The 25587-nt window shown below is 34.5% G+C and overlaps 2 protein-coding genes across 2 annotated transcripts; both read right to left on the bottom strand.

Moving 5' to 3' along the window:
• Positions 1-14272: 14272 nt before the first annotated feature.
• On the bottom strand, positions 14273-15401 carry LOC148578782 (uncharacterized). The gene is made up of 3 exons (XM_088503198.1): positions 15302-15401; positions 14825-15222; positions 14273-14740 (listed from the first exon to the last, which is right to left on the bottom strand). Exons 1-3 carry the CDS (start codon positions 15399-15401, stop codon positions 14273-14275), a joined length of 966 nt encoding a protein of 321 aa, XP_088359324.1.
• An 8670-nt stretch (positions 15402-24071) lies between these two features.
• On the bottom strand, positions 24072-25194 carry LOC107639307 (basic helix-loop-helix (bHLH) DNA-binding superfamily protein). The gene has a single exon (XM_016342785.3). It carries the CDS (start codon positions 24981-24983, stop codon positions 24348-24350), a length of 636 nt encoding a protein of 211 aa, XP_016198271.1. The 5' UTR covers positions 24984-25194; the 3' UTR covers positions 24072-24347.
• Positions 25195-25587: the final 393 nt, after the last annotated feature.

The following is a 25587-nucleotide window of genomic DNA, read 5'->3' as shown; positions in this document are numbered from 1 at the left end:
ATTGCTATAGTTATAGAAAAAGTACAAAATATGCATATTGGTATGGTTACAAAACTCAACATGGCAACACAAGAAAAATCACTTGAGTGGTAGTTAGATTTTGGGGCTACTGTTTACGTTTACAATGATTGCAACTAATTCAAAATATATGAAGAAATGAACAATAGATAAGTCTTGATAGACAGTGACAATTCAGCCAAGTTTCTGGTAAAGGAATTGTGAAATTAAATTTTACATCTGGAAAGAAATTAAATTTAATAAATATACTTCATGTTTCGGATTTGAAAAAAAATAGTTTCTATTAGTCTCTTGTGTAAGAAAGAATTTAAAGTTGTAATGGAATTCGATAAAGTGATCTTGCTTAAGAATAATGCATTAGTAGGAAAACGATATTGTACTGAAGGTATGTTTAAACTTAGTATTAATAAAGTGAATATTTCTGTGTATACTGTTGATTCTTGTAATTTATGGCATAGTAGATTAGCACAATTAAATTATAAATCAATTGAGTATATACCAAAAAATAATTATATTGATCTTAGTAATAAGGATTTTAATAAACAACGTGATATTTCATATTTGCATACAATCCAAAATTACTAAGAAATTTTTTTCTAAAGTTGAAAGAAATACACATTTATTAGAATTGATTCACAGTGATATGTTAATCATTAGAACAAACTTAGAAGGAACTCGTATAACAAAGGAATATCTAACTTCTAAATTCAAGATGAAGGATTATTTAAAAGATACAATATTAGGCATAAAGGTGCATAAGAAAGAAGTTGACTTTACTTTAAGTTAATCTCATTCTATCAAAAAGGTATTGAAAAAGTTTGATCATCTCATAGTTAAAGAATCCAACACACCTATGATCCTAATTTTAAATTAGAAGGAAATATAGGAAGACCTATAGCACAATTAGAATATTTTAGTGCTATAGAAAGTTTAACGTATGCAATGCATTGTACCAGACCTAATATAGTATTTACTCTATGCAAATTATATAGGTTTACAGGAAAACCTAGCAATCAACATTGGAAAGTTATAACAAGAGCTCTTGGTTATCTCAAGAAAATCATAAATTTGGGATTACACTATAGTGATTATCCCGCAATTTTAGAAGGTTATTCCGACGCAAGTTGGATTACAAATCTTAGTGATAACAAATCCACTTCAAGATGGATTTTCACCCTAGGTGGTGGAGCGATAAGTTGGGCCTCAAAAAAATAAATATGTGTTACACATTCTACTATTAGGGCTGAGTTTGTAACTTTATCAACCGCAGGTAAAGAAGCGAAATGGTTAAAAATTTTATTGTATGATATAAAGCTGTGGCCACAGCAGACGACAGCCATTTTAATCTTCTATGGTAATGAATCAACCATATCTCGAGTATAATAAGGTTTATAATGAAAAGTCTAGACATATAAATTTGAGACATGAGTATGTGAGGCAACTAATAGATGATGGTATAATTATCATCCCTTATGTAAGATCTCAAGAAAACTTAGCAGATCCTTTGACTAAAAGTTTGTCAAGGGATAAAATCAAAGAGACTACTGCTAAAATAGGATTAAAATCTATTATTGTTAAATGATGGAAACCCAACCTTATTCTTGTAGACCACTAGATTCAAGGTTTAATGGGTAATAATAAGTTATTTAGCAATTGGAGCACAAATATTAGAATTTAGTGCTATTTATAATAAATTAGAAGGGTGAGTTTAAACTCTTAATTGAATGATAATATTATTTATCAAAAGATTTCACCTATATGAATATAGGAGTGGTGCCGTTCTAATCGAGAATTTTAAAGGTTTTATTCTTGTAAATATTCATGAAACCAGGATGAGCAGAAGGCCATATAAGTGCTTAAAATTATAACTCCTGAACTTGGAGAGTATAAGTAATGTGTGTGATTTTTTGTACTAGCATATGGAGTATATGTTTAATTGATTAGACACTTATTACTTCGTTAGAACTTTAAAATTTACACTAAAAGAATGTTTAATCTTAGTGACACATTCTTTATGCATATACTTGTATGGTATTTAAATTTTATAAATAGTAGAGGATTGAAGAGTATTTACAAATTTGATTAATTAATATTATTAATATTAATAAATAGTTACTAACTAGTTAGTACCATTTGGCTAAAGGGACACAACCTTTTAAAAATTGTGTATGTTCAAAATATTGTATCTATTAGCTAAAGGGACACAACTCTTTAAGAATTATGTATGTTCAAAATATTGTATTTATTAGCAATAGAAAAGACACAACCATTTATGTACGTAACAAATTATAATTGCTACATACAATATGTATAAATAAGTCTTTGTCTACTATTTTAAACACACAAGTACTAAGTGTATATTTTACTTAACTATTAAGAGATTTATTTTGTTAAAGAGAGTTGAGAATTTTTTACTATTACTAATTAAGAAATTCTTAGGTTTCATTATATCTTGGGAGAATATTGTCATCAACCCTATAGCAACTAAGTGTGGGGACAAATATCTCTCTAAAGAAAGCAATCTAATCGTACCTTGAAACCATCTTCATATACCCAACAGGTGTTGCCATGGAGGTATGTAGCTACATGCTACAGGAGATTAAATGTACAGGTAGAGTCTATCTCTACCTTTACCTTATTCATCCCCATCTCAATCGCAAGTTTAAGGCCTAAGTAGATTGCCCATAATTATGCAGTTGTGATGGTTGCCTTCTCAATATTCATCATGAATCTTGCCACAACCAGGTCATTCGAGTCTCTGATAATGCCACCACAAGAGCCAGAATTAGAAGCTTAGAAGACCGATCCATCAATGTTTATTTTGCTACAGCCAACCTCTGATGGTTTCTATTCAACTAGAATTAAATTTTTCACTCTTAGAGTTCTAATATTTTTCTCTCTAAGTTGTAAAATTTTCTCATAGTTTATGGACACCTTTTTTACTTCTGAGATTACTTGCTGAAAGAGAGTGTTATCCTGATGAAAGATTAATTCATTTCTCTTTCACCAGATGATATTACATGAAGTGAGGATAAAGATGGGCCATGAAGTCCTAATGCTTGTACGAGAGGTCCTGTACAAGTTGTTTTGGAGCTAGTATTGGAGATTCTAGTTGAAGAAAAGGTTCTGCAGGTCTCTGTTTAATCTGCTCATCCAAATGTCTCGGACGCATGAACGACCCCTCAACACATGGATAAGACTCTCTTCATGATTCGAGCATCTCGGGCAACACCCATTATCAGTAAGGCCCCTAACTCTTCTTTTAGAATTAGTTAAAAGCGCATTATGACTTATGAGCCAAGCAAAAGTTCTCAGTCTCTAGGTAACCCTGGTTTTTCAACAAATACTATAAATCAGGTTTCGATCCCTCTCTTCAACATAGTAGCTTTTGTATGTTGATTTGATAGAAAAACTACCATGTGGGTCTGGTAACCATCTTATGGAGTTTGGTCTAAGAGAGTGCTGATGAGCTTTAAAAGTCTGAATCATATTTATAACCACCTCTGAGAGTAACTGAGTGAACTTCTCCCAGTCCCATCCCTCTTCCACTGTAGCATAGGTTGCTGAATCATCATCAGCCCTGCCTTCCATGATCTGTTCTAGTGATAATTCGCTCAGCTTTCATATTCTAAGAATCCACTGAGCTTTCCAAAAACTAATTTTTTTTCATCTCCAATTCTCTGAATTAAGTTGCTCTGGTATTGGTCCCAAATCTTAACAACACTTCTCCAAACATTAGAAAAATTAGCTCTTTTAACAACCTTTAGAATATGGTTGTCCCAGCATCCATATTTCGCCTCCATCACTTTTACCTAGAGTTCTTGTTCATTATGCACCAGCTCCCAAGCCAATTTTCTAAGAAAAATGTTGTTGGACTCTTGTGCCTTGTGCAATCCCAACCCTCCTAACTCCTTTGGCTGACAAATGCTATCCCAATTCAAAAGGTGAATCTTCTTATTCTTCATATTTGACCCCCAAAAGAAGTCTATGCATATTTTATCAGTTTGGTTACAGACCTCCTTAGGCATCTTCATCATCTGCATACTATAGTTCGGAATGATAGCCAACACTGATTGAACAAGGGTGCATCTCTCTGCTAGAGAAAGGGTCTTTATGTTCTAACTTGATAATTTGGCACGCATCTTGTTATAATTGGTTGAAAATAGTGTTTTCCACACTTCTCATGGATAAGCAGGATACCAAGGTACTTTCCTAAGTTGCTGGTTAGGGGAATGATTAACATTCTTAGAGAAAAAGATGCAAGACTTGCTGAGGCTGACTTTATGACCAGAAGCTTTATAGAAGGTCTCTAGTGCTTCCTTGATGACTTGAACCTACTCTTTATTTGCTTACACGAAAAGAACGAGGACATCTGTGAAACAACATGAGACAAGTGAGGGCCATTTCTAGTTAACTTAATAGGTTTTCATTTTGTATGCTCTATCAAGAAATTAATTAATTGAGAAATTCTTTCGATACAAAAACAAAAAGATAAGGGGTCTCCTTGTTTAATGCCTCTTGTTGGGTTGAAATTCTCTGACTGAGATTTATTTCAAAGAAAAAGTGAATAACATTCACAATACTATATGGAATGCCAATGTTCTTAAGAGTGTCAATGATAAAATTCCAATTGAAATTATCGTAGGCCTTTTCCAAGTCTATTTGATTTCCATGAGCCCTTTACAACTACTTTTTGTCCTCATAGTATGGATCATCTCCTGTGCTACTAAGATGTTATCCGCACTAATTCTCCCTAAGATGAAGCTAGCCTGGATGTAAAAAATAATGTGCCCCAGATGCGGGTTAATTCTTTTTGCAATAACTTTCATAACAATCATGTAGCAAATGTTACATAGGCTAATGGGTATGAATTGTGCAACATTTTCGGTGAGAAAACTTTAGGGATAATAGAAATTAAGGTTTGATTTTCTCCAGTTATATATTCTCCAAATTCCTAAAGATCATATGCACCCAATTCACTACCAAATAAGCTACAATGTCCCAAAAATTTTGGAAAATTTTGGCTAGGAGACCATATCTTCTTGGTGCTTTCCAACTTCACATATTGAACACAACATGTTTAACTTTCTTGTAGGTAATAATTCTACTCAAATGGTCTAAGTAAGCCTCAGCCAACCTAGGAAACTTAAATGTGATGGAAAAACTGGTAAAATCAAATCATAACTGTTAGGAGCATATAATGATTTTAAAACGGATACTTTGAGCTTCTTCAGCTCTTCCACATCCTCAATCCATTCATCTTCACCTTTTTCAACATAGTAATGTATGTGGTTTCTTCTTTTTCTCCCATTAGCTATCTGATGAAAGTATTTAGAATTTTTGTCCCCTAAGTTAATGATTTTGCACCTAGACATCTGCATTCATTAGCTTTTTTCTTGTACCATAATTGTTTCATACTCCCTCCAAAGGTCCCTTTGAAGTTTTTCAAAAAATGGATCATTGTTAAAAGAAAGGATTTGGTTGATGCCTTCGAGCCTAAGAAGGAGATTTTGCTTTTTTTTTTTCTAAAAATATGCATAAATACCTCTTTGTTCTACTCTATAGATTTTTTTATTAAATTATGTATGTTATTGATGAGATCGCCTTGTTTGCACCAGTTATTTCTCACCAAATTATTATAATCCCCATCGAGCAGCTAGGGTGCAAGAAGCATGAACGGTCTATCTCTCCTATTTTTCACAACGGTGTCGAAATCTAAGAGTATAGGAAGATGGTCAGACTTCAATCTAGGTAGATGTTTCACCCCAACAATCGAAAATAACTCATTGAACTCCAAATTATATAAAAACTTGTGAGGCTTGTGTTTAATCTGATTTCTTTGCCAAGTGAAAGGGGCCATATAAGCCTAAATCATTGAGACCGCAGTTTAGAATGCATTCTTGGAATCCATTCGAGTATTGGGATAAATTAAGATTACCCTTAGCTTCTTTAAGAGAAATGATGGAATTTAAATCCCTGCCAAGACTTCAAGGTCCTTGAGTAGTTGCTATAATATTTTTCAGCTCACTTTACAAGGCACTGCATATTCTAGGTTGGGGGTTGCCATAAATACACGTGTAATATCGGGTCCGATTTTCACTATCCTTAATCTTCAGGTGAATAAACTACCTCTAGGCACTAACAGGCTCAATATGTCAATTCTTTTTGTTTCAAAGGCACCAAATTTTCACTATCCTTAATCTTCAGGTGAATAAACTACCTCTAGGCACTAACAGATTCAATATATCAATTTTTTTTGTTCTAAAGGTACCAAATTCCTCCCGAAAACTTTTCGGCATCAATAATGCATCAAGAGTCAAAGTCTAATTTGCAGATGATCTCCTCTATTTTAGTTCATGAGATATGGCTATCTAATCCAATATCAATTTGCAGTAATGTGCCAAAATCTAGCATTGAATTTATTGGAGTATCTTTATAGATTACCAGACCCTATCAAATTAAACAATCTCTACAGAAAAATCGTTTTAAGATAATTAATTATATTGAATAATAATACAATTAATTAGATTACAAAAAATATAGAGAATCAACACCACTCAAACAACAATTTAGCCAAGTTTTTCTTATTATTATTCTTTTACTTTATTTTTCCTTCTTCTCTTTCCTTGACACTATAATTTCATTCACTATATGGACTACCTAAAACCACTTGCCGGCCACCATTATTATTTATCACCATCTATGATCACCTCTCGTTGATCACCTTAAATTTTGAATATTAAATTCTGAATTCCAAATATAAAATTTTATACTCTAAATTTTATATTATATCCTAAATTGGTTTTACTCTATTTCACTTTTAAATTTTTTTAGTTGAATTTTGAATATTGTTAATATTTAGTTTTAGATGCACATTTCTTCTTAATCATCAATTGTATATTATTCTGTTAGTTGAAAAGTGTTGGTTTTTAATACTACAACTTAAATTATATTCTAACATTTGGGTAAATTAAAGTTAAAAGATAATGTATTATTAAACCTGTATTCCAAGTTTATTACCTTGATTATGTTTTGACGTCAAAAATAGTTATTTGACATATGATCAAAAGAATGGTTCAAGATCTATTATTTGGGAGCATAATCAACTCCTTTTTGCGAGTATCAATTTTAAAGTGCGTCAAAATTTTTTACTTGATAATGAAAAAGAAGATAATAAAAGAATATAATACTCGGCATAATCATAAACATAAAGCAAAGAATCTCCAAAAGTAACGCGTAAATAATATGAATATATAAATCAAATACATCTCAGAACACCAAAGTGTTTAATGCAAATGCTAAGTATTCATAGAATTTCAAAGAACTTAAATTTGACAAGAACGGAATTTGACAAGAAAAAGAATGAAATTAAACTTTATAAAAAATATAAATTACAGAAATGTAAATAAACATAAAGAAATGGAAGGCAACCTACTTAGAAAATGAACTTAAAGAAGTCACATAAAGTCGTTGAAATGTGTGAGAGTAAGTGTGTTTTTGGAATAAATTTTTAATCATTTACAACTCGCCAACACCGCTATTTATAAATAGGCTTGACCAATTCCACGTTGACGACACATAACAAGAAAAATTATTTTGCCAATAACTATTCCCGCCAAAAGACACTCAACTATTCTACTCGTCAAACTTCTCGATTTGTGTACTACCCTTGTCAAATTGAGCAAAATAATTTTGCTATGTCTTACTCCCATCTTCAATTGAACTCATCCTCTTTGATCTCAACAATCAGCACACCTTTAGTTTACAAAAGCAAGCATAAAGACAAAGATCAGAGAATTGAATTGGTTTTGTCATCAAAGTGAAATCATAAGCGTAAGCGTCAAAATTAGGAATTAGGGTTCTTGCATTCGCAAACTGATTTAAATTAGTTTAGCAAACTTATCTTATCAACATCACATTAGATACTATTAAAAGTGTGTTAAGCGTTAGTCATATTAACTATTAAAATGACAAAAAAAACTAATGTCACTAATTAAATTGTTATCTTTTAAAGACTACTTTAATTAATTTAATTATTCAAAAACAAAAATAAAGATCAAAGTATCTTTAAAAACGGATTTGACCATTAACACTAACTACTAACTTGTAATATGGCTAGGAACGTGATATAACCAGTAAACATCGGTTACGAGTTATAGCTCAGAAACGCATAATCCTCGGTCATAACCGATTATTCATAATAATCAGCATTAACTCTAAATCAATAACGTCGGTTACGATTAATTCTCTCCTTTGGTGTTACAACTCAGAAAAAAACGATCAATCTCGCCCACTCAAGTATAAAAAGGGATGAGAAAACTTTAGAAGGTATGCAATTTTTCCAAGAATCAACTTTCACATATACATCCTTTTGCTGACTTGAGCGTCGGAGTACCTTTGCAAGTACCCGCCTCCCCTGTTTCTCCATTGCCGACGTATATCACGCCTCAGTGGGAAGGTCCGCCGATCTTCATCGAGGACCGAGCAATACTTCAGCCTAGTTAAGCAAGAACATTTTGGCGCCCACCGTGGGGCCGAGAAATTTAACATACATTCTTTCATAGGCCCCAAATACCTCCGTGTCCACTTATGGCTGATGTTCCTCCTCCTACTCCATCCGAGTTTCTTCGGATGGTGACTGAGCTTCAACAAGCAAACCAGCGCATGGTGGAGAAAAATCAAAGGATGCAGAATCAAATAGCGCAACTAGCTAATGCTCACTTTGAACACAATAATGTTCATCTGGAGCAACCGGAGAATAATGAGCGACAATCAGAGCTAACCCACGTCTCCGAAACCCCTCGAGACGATGATGATCCTCGGGGTGAAGGAGTTCAACCTGAAGCTGAAGAAGACAAGCTGGACAACTCTGCAGGGCCATTCATGGCAGACATAATGAGCTTCCAACTTCCTAGGCAGTTCACCCTTCTAGCCACCTTGACCCCATATGATGGGTTAGGGGACCTGAAGCAGCATATCAAGAAATTCCGTTCTATAATGATAGTTAACGGTGCATCCGACCCTATTCTGTGTCGTTGTTTTTCGTCTTTTTTAGATGGTCCTGCACTTGATTGGTTTTGCTCTTTGCCTGCAAATTCTATATCACATTTTCAGGAGTTAGATAAGCAATTTGAAGATCATTTTGCAGCTTCTGCAATATATCTTCATGATTCTGATTATTTGACGACCATTAAATAAGGCCCACAGGAAAGCCTGAAGGATTATATCACTCGTTTCACGAAGGTGGCCATGAAAATTCCCGACCTCCACCCCGAAGTCCACCTTCATGCCATCAAAAGTGGCCTTCGTCCAGGTAAATTCCAGGAGACCATCACCGTCGCCAAACCCAAAACTTTGGCCGAGTTCCGCGAGAAAGCCAAGGGACAGATAGATATTGAAGAACTCCGCCAAGCACAAAAGACAGATAGGTCGGCCAACAAAGACGATGAAAAATCTCGGGATAACAAGAAAAGTTTCAAACTAGTTCCTCGCTATGAATCGTATACCCATTTCAACACTAAGAGGAATGACATTATTCAGGAAATACTGAACTCAAAGCTGATTAAACCTCCCCGTAAGGCTGGAAATTACCCTGAAACAAAAAATATTGACAAATCCAAATACTGCACCTTCCACCAGAAACACATGCATACGACCGACGAATGTGTAATTACTAAAGATCTCCTAGAGCGCTTAGCGCGACAAGGACATCTCGACAAATTTATTGCAGGGCATATGCAGAAAAAAACAACGCCCAACTTTGAACAACCTACAGCAGCCCCATCGTCAAGGGAGAAGGATAAAGCTCCGGCTCAACCTAGGGGCATGATCAATTGTATTTCAGGTGGTTACACTGGAGGTGGACATACAAGCTCGGCAAGAAAGCAAACCTACAGAGCCATGTTGGCAGTTGAGGATACTACTAACAATCTTCAACCAACTCAGGATGTCCCCGAAATGACTTTTGGCTGTGCTGACTTTAAGTGCAGTCACATCAACTTCGATGACCCTGTGGTTATCTCCATCCAATTGGGAGACCTAATAGTTCGGAAAGTGCTACTTGATCCCGGGAGCAGTGCTGACGTACTATTCTTCGCCACATTTCAGAAAATGAAACTGAGCAGTAACATTTTGCAGCCATACTCAGGAGACTTGGTCGGATTTTTAGGGGAACAAGTTCCCGTGTTGGGTTCTGTGTGATTACAAACCACACTCGGTGAGCAACCATTATCTAAGACACAAGATATTCAATATCTCGTAGTCGACTGTTTTAGTCCTTATAATGTTATATTAGGAAGACCTTTTTTGAATAGATTTGCTGCCATTGTTTCTACATTTCACCTTTGTGTCAAGTTTTCTGTGCAGGACAATGTCGTTGCAACAATTCATGGTGATCTACATGAAGCTCGGCAATGCTACAGCATAAGCCTAAAGCCCATCAAAAGGAACAACGAAGCACGCGTCAACTCAATACAATCCGAACAACCAATACTAGCCGAGCTAGACCCGAGCGCCGATTTTGAAGAACGCCCTATGCTAAATGAAGATCTGACAAAAGTCACCTTGACCGAAGATCCAACAAAGTTTACTTTTATAGGAACATCAATCAACAATGAAGACAAAGAAAAGCTGATTAGTTTCTTACGCCAGAATGCAGACCTATTTGCCTGGACTTTCGGGGATATGCCAGGGATAGATCCATCCGTAATTACACATAAATTGGCAATCAGCCGAACAGCCCGACCAGTTTCTCAGAAGAAGCGAAACCTCGGAACCGAGAAACGATTGGCCTCCATGTCAGAAGTCAAGAAACTCATCGACGCCAAGTTAATCTAAGAGATCAGGTTCACAACATGGTTAGCCAACGTCGTTATGGTAAAAAAGAATAACGGTAAATGGCGCATGTGCGTCGATTTTACTGACTTAAATAAGGCCTGCCCTAAATATGCTTATCCTTTACCCAGTATTGACACTTTAGTTGATAACTCTTGTGGCTATGGCACTTTGAGTTTCATGGATGCATATTTTGGTTATAACCAGATCCTTATGCATCCATCAGACCAAGAAAAAACAGCCTTTATAACTGAGTATGGTAATTACTGCTATAATGTTATGCCTTTCGGTTTGAAGAATGCAGGTGCGACGTACCAAAGACTGATGAACAAAATCTTCGAACAGCAAATAGACAGGAACATCGAAGTGTACGTCGACGACATGGTCGTCAAGACAAAGGTCGGTCATCCCCACATACAAGACCTTGATGAAGTATTTGCACAGATCCGAAAATATAACATGCGTCTGAACCCCGAAAAATGCGCCTTTGGTGTTCGGGGAGGAAAATTCCTCGGATTCATCCTGACAAGCCGAGGCATTGAAGCAAATCCAGAGAAGTGTCAAGCAATACTTGACATGCACAGTCCGACGACCATAAAGGAAGTTCAGCGATTAACAGGCAATTAGCCACGTTGTCCAGATTCCTGCCGTGCTTAGCATCCAAATCCTATAAATTTTTTCAGTGTTTGAAGAAGGACACAAAAAGTTTTTCGTGGAATGAAAACTGTGAAGCCGTGTTCACAAATTTAAAGCAACTCCTTTCAAAACCACCTGTTCTACAAAAACCTAAGCTCGGCAAGCCATTGTATTTATATTTATCTATAACTGATGTGACAATTAGCTCTGTTCTCATTACAGAAAATGACAAAGTTCAGCAACCAGTTTATTTTGTGAGCAAGTCATTACAAAATGCAAAGCTTCGTTACCCGAGACTAGAAAAGCTTGCCTTAGCATTAATCTTCTCTGTAAGACGGCTCCGATCTTATTTCCAAAGCCACACCATCATCATCATAACTGGACAACCACTTCCGCAGATACTTTCTAAACCTGAATTAGCAGGACGACTAATCAAGTGGTCTATTGAACTCTCAGAATTCGATATTCAGTACCAGCCCAGAGGATCTGTCAAGTCACAATGCTTGGCCGATTTTGTAGCTGAGTTTACAAGCTCATATTCGGAAAATGAGGACCAAACATGGACCTTGTTCGTTGATGGCGCTTCAAACCCTCAAGGATCTGGAGCAGGCATACTACTGGAAAGCTCGGACGGAATAGTTCTGGAACATTCTCTCTGATTCTCATTCAAAGCCAGTAATAACCAGGCAGAATACGAAGCCCTCATAGCTGAGCTCAGGTTAGCTGCCGATTTACATATTGCCAATTTAAAGGTCTACTATGATTCGTTGTTAATTGTTCAACAAGTAAATCAAAGTTTCCAAACAAAAGATCAGATTTTATTGAAATACATGGATGTTGTTCGGTAGTTACTAACCGGTTTTTCAAATTCGAGATTGTCCATATACTTAGGGAACAAAACCACAGAGTAGATATTTTATCAAAGCTGGCGACTACACAGGCACACACTGCCACACTTTTGAAATCAACTTTAGATAAGCCGAGCATTGATACACTGAACATTTTTAACATTGTAACTAAAGACAGTTAGCAACATTCTTATATTCAATACCTCCGTCATGGTTCCATCCCGGAGGAAGTTCATGATAAGAAAAAATTCAGACGGCAAGCATCTTTCTTTACATTACTAAATAACGCTTTGTATAGGCGAGGTTATTCTCGATCTCTGTTGAAATGTTTGAACAGGTCGGAAGTCGATCTTGTTTTATCTGAAGCTCATGAAGGAATTTATGGGATACACTCTGGGGCCCGAAGCCTAGCACAGAAAATACTGCGAGCCAGTTTTTACTGGCCCACATTGTGGGAAGATACCAGGCAAAAGGTCAGAACTTGTGACAATTGTCAGAAACATGCCCCGATCATCAACTTACCTGCTGAGCACCTTCATCATTCAGTGGTAAGCTGGCCATTCAATAGATGGGGAATCGATATCCTCGGACCTTTTCCCACTGCCCCAAGACAGGTGAAATATTTGGTAGTTGCAATCGATTATTTTTCTAAATGGATCGAAGCGCAGCCTTTGGCAAAAATTACATCATCGCAGATGATCAGTTTTGTTTGGAAAAATATAATCTATAGATTTGGCATACCACATCATATTATAACTAACAATGGTCGATAGTTTACCTACCATAATTTCAAAAATTTTTTGCAGAATTTAAAGATAAAGCAGCACTTTTCCTCCATAGAGCATCCACAATCAAATGGGTTAGCAGAAGCAGCTAATAAGGTCCTCCTGCAAGCATTGAGGAAAAAGCTCGACAATGCAAAGGGAATGTGGGCCGAGCTTGTTCCCGAGGTGCTATGGGCATACAATACTACAGCACATTCAACAACTAAGGAAACCCCATTTCGTCTGGTATATGGGTCCAAAGCAATGATTCCAATGGAGATATCCCAAAGCTCGATGAGAACGCAAGCTGAGCACCATGATCAAGCTCGACTAGCAGAACTCGACCTAATCGAAGAAATACGAGACACAGCAGCTGTTCGGCACCGAGCCTTACAACAGCAGCTTGGCCAACGATATGCAAGGAAGGTACTCCCAAGATCATTTAACATCGACGACTTGGTGCTAAGGAAAACTGAACAAGCTCGCCAACCTTCCTCACACGGAAAGCTCGCAGCAGCCTGGGATGGTTCGTACCGAGTATATGAAGTCCTTGGAAGAGGTGCTTACAAAATAGAAGAGCTGGACGGCACCAAAATTCCGAACACATGGAATGTCAATTGTCTAAAGCAATATTACAGTTAACAACAGCAGCATGCTAGTACTCTTTTTCGTGTCTTGAGAGATTTTTTCCAAAAAAGGTTTTGCTCAAGGGGGTTTTAATGAGGCTAGCTTACCATGAATAAATTGTAAATGTACTGCTTTTAATAAATTTTAATCTTTTTTATAGATCTTCTAGCAAATAGCATATTCTTCTCGAAGTTCGAACTATTCTAAATTATCAGACTACAACATCATCCTACAAAGGAACTACTGATCAGAACACAAGTAGCATTATCCAAACACGGATGCGCAACAATTAAGCTAAATAAACGCTTAAACAGCAACACACAAATCACCATGCCCTCCTAAGGGTCTCCAAAGAATGATTAGGCAGAATCAAAGCCTAAAATTCAGCAGATATCGCATAAATGCGCAAATTCTTAAACAAAAACAAGTTTCCCATTCATAGTTTCTACAGAGGCATTTATACACCAAAATTCAAAACAAAACATACAAGTCCTTCATGACTAACCCAAAATAGTCATTTAGTAAAAAACAATAAAAAGCAAAACATTAATCAGCCAAATTGTCGTCCCCCTCTTCAGCAGCTTCTTCATCATCCACAAGCTCACCATCTCGAATTACCTTATTAGGATCTATAGTCGAAAAATCCCCATCGGGAATAAGAAACTTGGCCTGATTAACAGCTCGCTCGAACCCTTCTGCAAAAGCATCCAGAATATCGCCCTCTTTTCTACTCTCCATTTCTTTCATTTTTAAGGTCAACTCAATAACTCGGTTGTTTACACCCGCAAAGTCATTTTCTTTCTTTGTCAACAACTCGGCAGCCTTCACACGACCTTCCTTTTCCATTTTTAATTCCCCCTCAACTTCAGACAACCTCTTCTTCAAATCAGTCAAAGCTGTATCCTTCAACACGAGTTGTTCCTTTAAAGCCACACTTTCAGAAGTCTCATGTAAAGCCTTAAAATGTTTTTTCTCTTGACTACGACCGATACTAGCCAATCGAAATCCTAGTACCTACAATTTCAGAATCAATATTAGAATCGGTATCATTTAAAAAAAACAAAATAATAATAAATACATATTTTGCACAAGCCTAACCTGCAGAAATTGGTCAACTCCTATATCCCCAACTTCATCAACCAGGGCCATATCCGTTATTGATTGGACGACTTCGTCCGCCACGACATTAAAAGGAAACTTCCGACTCCAAACCGACGAGCCCTCTCCTTCATTTTCAAAAGAATGCAACTTTTCTTGTCTTATGGAAAAGCTCGACAAATCTTCGAGCTGCACCATCTCATCCTTGCTCTGTTCACCATCCAGCACAATCAGATCTGATTTTCTCTTTTTAAATACAATCCCCTTCTTCTTTGGTGGGGGCTGGTTGACCTCTGCCCCACCATCCACCTTCTCAGGGTTGGAAGAGGAACCTTCAAAGTTTTTGGCTTTAAAGCGGGATCTTAAGCTCGAAACCGACACTCCAGGATACTTCCCAGCTGTAGCATAAAAGAAAGGTAATCACTAAACCAAATATACCAAACATAAACAAAAATAAGTATATTCCGAATTTCTCACCAAAGTAATTTAATACAGCCGATTTATTTTCCTCCCAGGGAAGTAACTCAGATACAGATATCAAACCACCTTTGTCCACCATCTCAATCAGAAACGACATTATACATTCATTTCGACTAGTAAGTTCAGGACTTAGTATATGCTGCGGTTGGCAACACCAATACATCGGAAATTTCTCCCCCAAATGTTCATCCAAATAGAAAAGAAACTCCTCATCTACCGACTTTACTTTCAAAACATTTCTTTCAAATCCTTGAAAGACGACTTATACAATTTAAAAACAGAAAAGCCTGGAGTACTATTCAGATTTATCCACAAACCCTTCCACACCTCTTTGGCCTGAAATAACGAAAAGAATAGTTCCAGGTCTGCTTCAATTTTTAGGAATTGCATCAGAACTTGGAAACACTTGATAAATGCCCAGCCATTAGGGTGGATTTGGGAGGGAGCACAGTTCATCTGTTTTATCACATCACATTCAAAGCTAGAAAAGGGAAGTTTAACACGCAATTCTTCCATTACACAGCTATACATATAAAAGCTTTCAAAATCTTTCCTCCTATGGAAGACATGATCAGACCGATTGCATGGCAACAACTCCAGGTAAAATCCAGGCTTCACTATCCTGGCTAAATTCACTCTGTTGACACAGTCTCTATCGAAAAATAGAGAAGTCCGTATTTGGACATCCCCATCAACTCAGTCATAAGACTCATTGTCTTCGACCTTGGGTAGCAGTTTTTCTTTTTATCACTCATCTTTCTAGCCGAAATAGGAAAACTACTTACGATAGTAAAAAGCGAGGGAAGTTTTACTAACTTCTTGTACTCATTCTTCTTAAAAGCTTCTGTAGATGCCTCCCGGTAACACACACCAAGCGTGTAGAACGTTTACACCCTAGCCACTCATTTAATCAACTCTTCAGTTCCATAAGTCAATCTTGGCCGTTAAACACAATCCACTTTCAACGGCTAGTAACACACATTGGAAATTGCACACTTATTAAAATAATAAGTAAAAAATACACCAAACCATGAGAAGCATTAATTCAGTACAGCTTCCCATATCCAAGTCTTTTCATATACTAAAGATAGACTTAAATGAGCCACGTTAATCTGCGGGCTCCACATACCGAGCTATAACTCGTTAATTACCATTTAAAAGTTCAACCTGTCTCCTTCAAGTCAGGCCAAGTTTGGGGGCTGTGATATGACCAGTAAACATCAGTTACGAGTTATAGCTCAGAAACGCATAATCCTCGATCATAACCGATTATTCATAATAATCAGCATTAACTCTAAATCAATAACGTCGGTTACGATTAATTCTCTCCTTGGGCGTTACAACTCGGAAGAAAACGATCAACCTCGCCCACTCAGGTATAAAAAGGAATGAGAAAATTTTAGAAGGTATGCAATCTTTCCAAGAATTAACTTTTACATATACATCATTTTGCTGACTTGAGCGTCGGAGCGTCTTTGCAAGTACCCGCCTCCCTTATTTTTCCATTGCCGATGTATATCACGCCTCAGTGGGAAGGTCTGCCGATTTTCGTCGAGAACCGAGCAATACTTCAGCCTAATTAAGCAAGAACAGGACGAATATAATTTCTTATTTTAAGTAGATAACCAATTTTCATATGAAATAATGCAAGGGAAAACTGCGCGTATATATCATATATCATCTATCTAACTTGTACTTTGTGATTGTTAGTTATAACCGAAAATAATAATAATGTATATTATTAACCTAAAAGATTACACTTAATTAATTAAACCACATCCATCCCCCCTTATTTTTCCTACTATATAGTCCAAATTTGTAAAAATTGTCGCCAAGGGAAAAGACGAAACCAACCGATATATGTGTGTGTTTCTGTATTATGGTCTATGGATTCTGCTTGAAAACGAACTTTTCCTAATCTCACAAATCTCCAGAGAGGGGTAACCATATACGGGTATGCCATCAATACACTAACTTTTTCTTTTTCTCTTTTTTTCCCCCACTTTATTGTATTTTCTTGGAGTTTAATGGACAAGGCCATGACCCCTCCATGTGGTTTAGGAAAAGCTTTTAATAAATATACTATTCACAATTTAATTTTAATTTATTTGTTCAAATAATAATGCTTGTCCTTTTCTTTTTCCCTATAGCTTTTGTTGTACTCACATGCATATATATGGTGCAGGGCATATGGCAACAATTTACATTAGAGAAGTGGTGGGTAACAATATGGTTCATGGTGTTGGGGTGAGGCCTAACATGCCACATGTCAATAATAATTTTATGCCGTTCATTAGCACATATATATAAATATATAGTACCGTATTAATTAATTGTTTTTGTGAGGCCACTGAGATATGGAGTTTTTGTCCAATAATGCTTTTCCTGGGATGTGGTTGGAGCTTATTATAGGTAATATTTGACAATAATTCAGACTCTTTTGGCCTTGGTGTTAATTAGTATTTGGATGAAAAAGGTATTTAAGATTTTTTTTATTAATTATCTAGGGAAGAAACTTTTAGTCATGGTTTATTTTTTCAGAAATATTAAGAATATTTTTTATCAGTATTAATTAATATTTTATTTTTATATTATTTAAATTTTTAGTTTATAATTTAAAATTGGTCAAATATTAATAAAAATAATAATTTTTTTTGGTTATACAATATTATTTTTATTTTTTTAACACATCGACATCATAATCCAAAAGTCAAACTTATTAATTTTATTTGAATTTGTTAATTGTTTATGTTTTTCTTATGGTAATTTTTTGTTTTTGTATATCACTCAGGTGAATACTTACGTGCAGTTGACTTTAAAGTTAATAATTAAAAACTATTAAATAATTTAATAAATTTAAATATATTATTATCTAACGATTTTTAATTTAATATCGCATAAAGATAATTTCATATAAGTTTTAATGTTAACCATATAATAACCTATAAATTAAAAAAAAAAAAAAAGCTATATCAAGGAATTGATGAACCTTTTGGTTTTGTTACTTATGTAAATTAATTGTTAGACAATTTTGATTGAAAGTTTTAACTCACAAGTATTCTTTTTCTCAATATTTGTTTTTCTTCTTTTTAAAAAAATTAGGAAGCTGGAAAACCTTTTAATTACTATTTGCATAGTTTACTAGGTGCGCATACAAGTAGAATATACCAACTAAAAAATATCCATAACCTTCAGTCGTTGCACAACTAACAGCTTATGCTATATTTGGTTGAAAGGAAAGAAATAGAGAGAAAAAAAATAAAAAATAAAAAATAAAGAAAGAAATTGAGTAAATTTTTAATTTTTTTAGATGTGTTTGAATGGAAGAAAAATAAGAAAGAAACATAAAAAAAAGTGTTAGGGGACCAACATATTTTGTGATTTATAATCATTAATTAATTATTATTGATATTTTTAATAATATAAAATTTTATCAAATAGTGTAGAATTATTCACTTTTTTTATTAGTTAAATATTGACCAAATTTTAATAAAAATGCTGACCAAGACTTTCTCTAAAAATTAATGTGTGGCTAATAATATGAGTGATAGCTGCACATTCAAATAATATGGCTGACAATTTATCAAATTTAACTTTTAAGTTCAATTAATTAATAATACATGGTAAATTTTTTTATCTTCTCTTTCTCTATTTGTCTATATAACTTTAAACAAACTCTTAATGGTTGGTATCATGTTACAAGAGACTTCATTGTTAGTTATGACTTTCACCTATATGATGTTTCAATATTTATTTACAATGGAGATAATCTGATAGCATATTTTTTTTCTCATTTATATTAATGACTTTTATCGACGGGTAAAGGGCAATGATACAAAATTCGTAAGAGGAGTGCTAGATAAACAATGACTATTTTGAACAACATGAATAATCATCAATTAAATAAAAATATATTACATCCTAATTTAATATTATTAATTAAATTTAAAATTAATTTACTCTTTTAACTCTATTAATTTACATTATTCACATATTATTCAAAAATATTGTTGATTACCTATACTTTTTCAATTGGTAATGACCTTTAAAAAATTCTTTACACTCAAGTATTCTTACTCAAAGACCTTAGAATTTTCAATCACTTCCTTAGTATGAAGATTCTTTCCACTTCTAATAGTCTCTTCTGCATCATGACATCTACGAGCAAGTCTTACCCACATCCTGTGATTTAACACTAGATTATTATATATTAGGATTAATTAGTATTAATTAAAATTATTTAACATATCTAAATATTTATTATATGGTATTATATTTTTATTATAGATAAAAACATAACTAACAAAAGATATATTTTTTTTACTCTAATTTTCTATTTCAATATACTTTATTCCTATACCTAGTGTAGTGATAATAAAGTAAAAACAGATAACTTGTATATAACTTTAAATGAGATGACTAAAAATTTATAAAATTAAATGTTAAATTCAATTCCTAAGGAAACATATATTTTTTTCTTGTGTAATTTTTTTTTTCGATTTTATTAAGTAGATAATGATTTTTGTAAACAATGTGAACAATAAGCTCTAAAATTGATCTAATAAAATAAAAAAACACTCCATTCCCGACTTACTTCCTAAACCCTAACATTAGAATAACCATTCACATAACTAGTGAATTGAACATCCAACCATTGTTAACTGTACATGAGTAAATCGAATCAAAAGAAATAACTATCCAACTAAAAATAATCAACATAATCATCTGCATACCTATTAAATTAAACATCAAATATATCCATTATTTATATTATTTAATATTCTCATTATCTCCTTATACTTTTTCTTTTTTTCTATACCTAGTGTAGGGATGATAAAGCAGAAACAAATAGCTTGTGATTTTGAGTAACATAAGGGTGATTGCTTTAAGCCACCATTGTATGCCACATGCGGAGCACTAACAAATTAAATTGATGCTTTGTGGAGCCGCCCTCTTTCAATTTAATTATGATTATACTTCCACGAGTTAATGTAGCAAATTTAATTTAATTTGGAATTTCAACTTTTGATCAGCATCAATCTTTTTTTCTTCAAATAAATAAAGTTCTCATGGGATTAGATTATTTAATAATACTTAACATCAATCTGTTTTGCTTCTTATTTTGATTGATGAAAAGAAATCATCATACAGAGAGCAAGAAATATCCAAATGTATAGAAATCGCTTATTTAAAATCTATTATCTTATGTAAAACGTCAACAAGTGGTGTTGCTCTTCTAATTATTGTCAAAGTTTAAACAGTAATCTTAGTAATTATTACAGGTGAAGACTCATGTACTCTCTTAGTATCTACATAAAAGTGATAGTTAAGACTTAAGAATTGTCAGATAATAATTTAGTAAAATTGAACAAATTATTTAACGATTTTTAAATGGAAGTCATTTAGATAAAAACGTTTAAAATATATTTTTTTAAAGATATTTTTTAATAATTAAAAATTAATACATATAATTGATTAAACCGTATTATTTTTATTAAAATTAAATTCGACAAATTTATTTGGCTAGAAAATTGGTGAACTATACCTTGAATCAGCCTAAATTAATATTTTTTATAAAAAATTACTACAATATTTTTATTATAAAAAATTATTAAATTATTATTATTATTATTATTATTATTATTATTATTATTATTATTTTGAGAATCCTAAATTTTAACTATTTTTTTCTCTTTGTGCTGTCATAGGATTAGAATTTAAAATTCTAAAAATTAAAAAATATATATAATAAGAATATTTTAATTATTTTTTTATAAAAAAAAATATTAATTTAAACCGATTCAAAATTTAATTTACCAATTTTTTCGGTTAAATTAATTTATCTGATTTAATTTTAATAAAAATAATATGATTTAATTGATTATATATATTAAATTTTAATTACTAAAAATTACATTTAAAAAGATGTTTTACACGTTTTTATTTAAATTATCCCTTTTCCAATATCAATTTTATATGAGACAAATGCACGTAAATTTTCACCTTATTTATTATATATATACTAAGATAAGATATTTCATATAAATAGTAGATAACACCATATGTATTTTTTTTTTTTTTTTTTCTGTGGGGCTTGTAAAGAAGGCGTAAATTGAAGAGTTAGTGAGGATAGGAGTTGGAACTTGGAAGAAAGTGGATTAAGTGCAACCGCGTAAGTACAACAACTCACCACACATATATAATAAATAAATACGAGATTTCTACTGTTATGTGTAAATTATATTTTACGAATGTTTGTTGTTAGAAACCCTGATTGGTTAGCGAGGTTTCCTAATTCCTACGTCTTTAACAAAATAAAGAATCAAAATGTTTTAACTTTGGAAGTTTATTTTGCCACATATATATACCCCCTGTTGCTATTTTCCTTTTATACGTTATCATACAATATCACTTGGTCAAATCTTGCATAGGAATATTGATGGAAACAATTACTGGGCCACTATTAATTAGGTAAAGTAACCGATAACAATAATAATAATATCTTTAGGAGAAGAAAACATTTTGAGGGAATTAAGGGGATTGCTTGAACGAAGGAGAACACGGGGAATAATTTTTAGTAGTAGCTGATTTTCTTGTTCACACATACAGTTATTCTCATGAATCTGTTTTTGTAGTGACAGTAACATTTGTGTTGGGAGTTGGTGACACGAGTTTTGTTTAATTAAGCAAACACCATATTAAGTAGCTAGTAAACAGTGACCATAGCCATTAGCCCAATTTGCTTTGAAAAAAATGATTTTGGTTTGGTTTTGACGATATTTCCGACCCCACAGGTCAAGAACTAATCCATCTTATTTAAGAGCTTGTCACTAACTAGTAGGTTACTTCATGCATAGCAGACTAGTGAACTAATCACTAGAACAACCAAACTTGGTTAAAAAAAAAAATCATACGTATATGTATGTGTTAGTGCTGGAATGTGATGTTGACACACACAACAAGGACCTTGTATGTATGTATGTCTATTTCTTTAATAGTTAGTTGCTCTAAAAATTCACTTTGTTTTCTCATCAATTTTGCTGGTAGTTTTCAGAATCCTCAATTGGGCTTTCCCTTCCATTAGTCACACCCACATGGGAAGCTAGGTATTGAGATAATAAATGCTAGAATGCTGCTAATGCTACCCCCCTCCATGTGATAAACTTTAAAGACTGTAACCCAAAATTAAAACAGGAAAATTTTCAATGCTTGGGTACGGTGGCCCTCAATATTAATTGTCTTTGATGGTCAATTAATCAATCCAACTCTTGTGTTTGAGTGCACTTATATTGAAACTTGAAAGCGATGAAACTAAGTCACTCACTCGTGTGCCTAAGTTTGAAAATAGCAAGGACAAGTGTCAACCCTGTAATAATATTATTAGTCATTTATTTAAGTCATTCACAGTTCACACCATTGCCCTATCAGGAACAGCATGTCATCCATTCACCTCACCATCTCAGTCAGGGTCATATCATACATACACACCAATTCTCAATCCTATGTTGTTTTCTTTCTCATTTATTTATTTATTTTTATTATTTTTATGAATGTGCCAAATGAAATTGCAAAAGCCTTTTAAAGTACTAATAAGAATAATTAGCTTCTTTTTCCACACTCTGACCCAAAGAAGAAATCAACCGATTTAAAATTTTGTTAAATCTCTATAATTTTACCATGATTCTACATTATCAAATTATCCTTGCTTTCTTTATTATATAAAGAAAGAAGACTAGAAATTAATTTTTACATTTAATAATCAGTAAGTATTTTTTAATAATTAATGGCTTAACAAAATGGTGTATATAAAGGTGCATGGGTTTTGGAACTTTGCTGGTAATAGAAGAGAGGAGGGTGAAGGTGATGTGAAAATGTCAGTGGGGCTGAGTAAGGTGGGGGCGACAAGTCACATGGTATGTTAGGCCATTGTGCTGTGCCGAATAAGCATGCTTTTGGCGCTTTCTGAAAAAAAGAAAAAAAAATAATAATAAAAAAGAAAAAGAAAAAGAAAAAGAAGCTTGAAGTGGAGTTAGCCCCCTCAACTCAAGTATTCACAAACCTATTGATCAATTCCAATGACATATGCACATTACTTGCTTTTCACACACTGCCACAAAAATAACAGCCTAATCCACTGTACACAAAGAAGCACAATAAATTCTCACACATTTAGGCTTCAAACTCGGGAAAAGGTTAAAATATGACCTAAGTGTCATTCAATGACTTGTAGCTGTGAAAAATCAAAGAAAATGTGCATGTGAAAAATAAAAGGTTATCTGGTAGTAGTATCATGTTTTCTGATTTGTCCGTTTCCTACCTTTGTACACAGTCAGTTAAGATAACACAAATAATAATTAGGGTTGGAAAAATACTACTCTATTAGACTTAAGATAATGAGTGATTAACATAAGGCGAATTAAGAAAAAAGCTGCCACCACCCAGTTTCGGAATTCTTTATTTCGTGATGGTATTCTGAATTTCTGATCCAAGCAGAGTGCAATATAACTACATAGGTGCATACCGTAAATTCCTTACCTTTTAACAAATATGGCAATGCATTTATTATCCCAACCAAAAAAAAGTTGTATATTTTAAAGGATTTTGCTGAGTTAACGTTTTAATAGTAAAAAGTTTGTATTCAAAAATCAATAATTTTAAAAGTAGCATGAAGCACTTGTCACTCAACTGAAATCATTTTCTTTTCCGGAATCAAAAGAGAGTCACGCCTGAAAATATAGAACATTACTTTGCTGAAAGGGAACACGTATTGCTAGCTAACTTGAATGCTTATGATATTGAGCTTACTTGAAAGTTGAAACAGAATAATTAAATTAGAGAGAGGAAAAAAGAAAAAGGGGGAAAACAGAATTATATATGTACGTACATAACAGAGAGCATGCTTTGCTTGCAAGAAAAGACAGATGGTTATAAATATAATATAAAAGAAAAAAAAAGGGTGAGCAATAATAATAATAATTGAAAAAATTGACACCTGGCATGGCATTCAGTCATTCACACACACACACGCCCAAAGGTGTCATCATCAGCTTGGCGGCGCCGAGCTTGTGCCGGCGCCGGAAGAGGAGTCTGAGGCGGCGGCGCCGGAGCCGGAGAGAAGGTTGAGAAGAGCAGCCATGGCTCTGACTTGCATCTCAAGCGCCGGTATGTAATCGATGGCCTCTTCGAGAATGACCGGCACAGGTTCTTTCCGGCAACCGGGAACGAGTCGCGCCAAGAACCTGAGTTTCCTCTGCACAGCCGGTAAGTTCTTCTTCCCTTTGAGGCGTAAAACGCTGACACGTGGCTTCTTGGATCGGGTGAGCGCAGGCTGCGCCACTCTCTGTCTCTTGTGCTGTTTGGAGAACTTGAGCTTGAGCCTGCGGTTGGCGAGTATGGCGCGGCTCCACCGTGTTTTGCCTTTAGCTGTGGCGGCGAGGACTCTGTCCGCGGCTTCTCGGACGGCCTTTCCGCGGCGGGGGACGGAGGTGGAGGCGAGGTTGACTCTCGCTAAGGCCTGGTGGAGCTTGGAGGAATAAATTTGTTGCTGAGCTTGCGATTTCCATTTGAAGTGACTCTGAAGATATTCTTTCTGCAGTTTCTTCTTCTTCTTCCTCTTTGAGTCACGTGACCGGTCCGTGCTTGTTGGTGCTGGGTTTGACACCACCGATGTTGAGGCCATTTTTATTATCTGATTTAGATTCAGACGTACAAGATAGGATTCCAAGAATTGCAGATTCTAAAAGGAAGAGAGGGTTAGTTGATTATGGCTAATTAATTATATTCTTCAATGGTGTTATGTTATCTGATTGAAGGGAGTGAGAAAGGGATTTGTATATGGCAGGTGAGGGGCCGGGTGGGTGGGTGGGTGGGTGAGGTTAAGGTAAGATTGAAGATTCAAGTGAGAGAAAGGATGTGAAGCCTTTTATAGTGGGTATAATACTTACTCAACGGGTTTGTTGGGCCTTTGATGAGGCCCTCTTCTGGTCCTGCTTCAAGTATTTCCGGCTCTTGTCGGGATGGCATGTAAGCCCAGCCAGCCTGTAAAGCTATGCTTTTTCACCCACCAAAATTCATTTAACTTGCAATCTTGTGTTCACTGCAGTTTATCTTCCCATGTGCATGCAACCCAAAAAAGACTTTCAATGCTGCTTATCTCATACAGGTAATGTTTTTATCTTTTCACATTACTTTACTTTTTGTTATGTTTATTACCACACTTTTATGTGTTTTCCCACCTCATTTCCTTCAACTTATTTATTTTCACTTTTTTCAGCAAGGTCAAA

Source organism: Arachis ipaensis, chromosome B1, assembly GCF_059453495.1.
Source record: "Arachis ipaensis isolate K30076 ecotype BB chromosome B1, ASM5945349v1, whole genome shotgun sequence".
NCBI classification, from domain to species: Eukaryota; Viridiplantae; Streptophyta; class Magnoliopsida; order Fabales; family Fabaceae; genus Arachis; species Arachis ipaensis.
This window is presented reverse-complemented; position numbering and strand designations above follow the sequence as displayed.

Coding starts and splice junctions, on each gene's coding strand:
- LOC148578782 (XM_088503198.1), bottom strand. CDS start 15,401: ATGTCGTTTCTGATTGAGATGGTGGACAAAGGTGGTTTGATATCTGTA. Junction 15,223..15,301: donor GGCTGTATTAAATTACTTTG/GTGAGAAATTCG, acceptor TTTATGCTACAG/CTGGGAAGTATCCTGGAGTG. Junction 14,741..14,824: donor GAGTTGACCAATTTCTGCAG/GTTAGGCTTGTG, acceptor CTGAAATTGTAG/GTACTAGGATTTCGATTGGC.
- LOC107639307 (XM_016342785.3), bottom strand. CDS start 24,983: ATGGCCTCAACATCGGTGGTGTCAAACCCAGCACCAACAAGCACGGAC.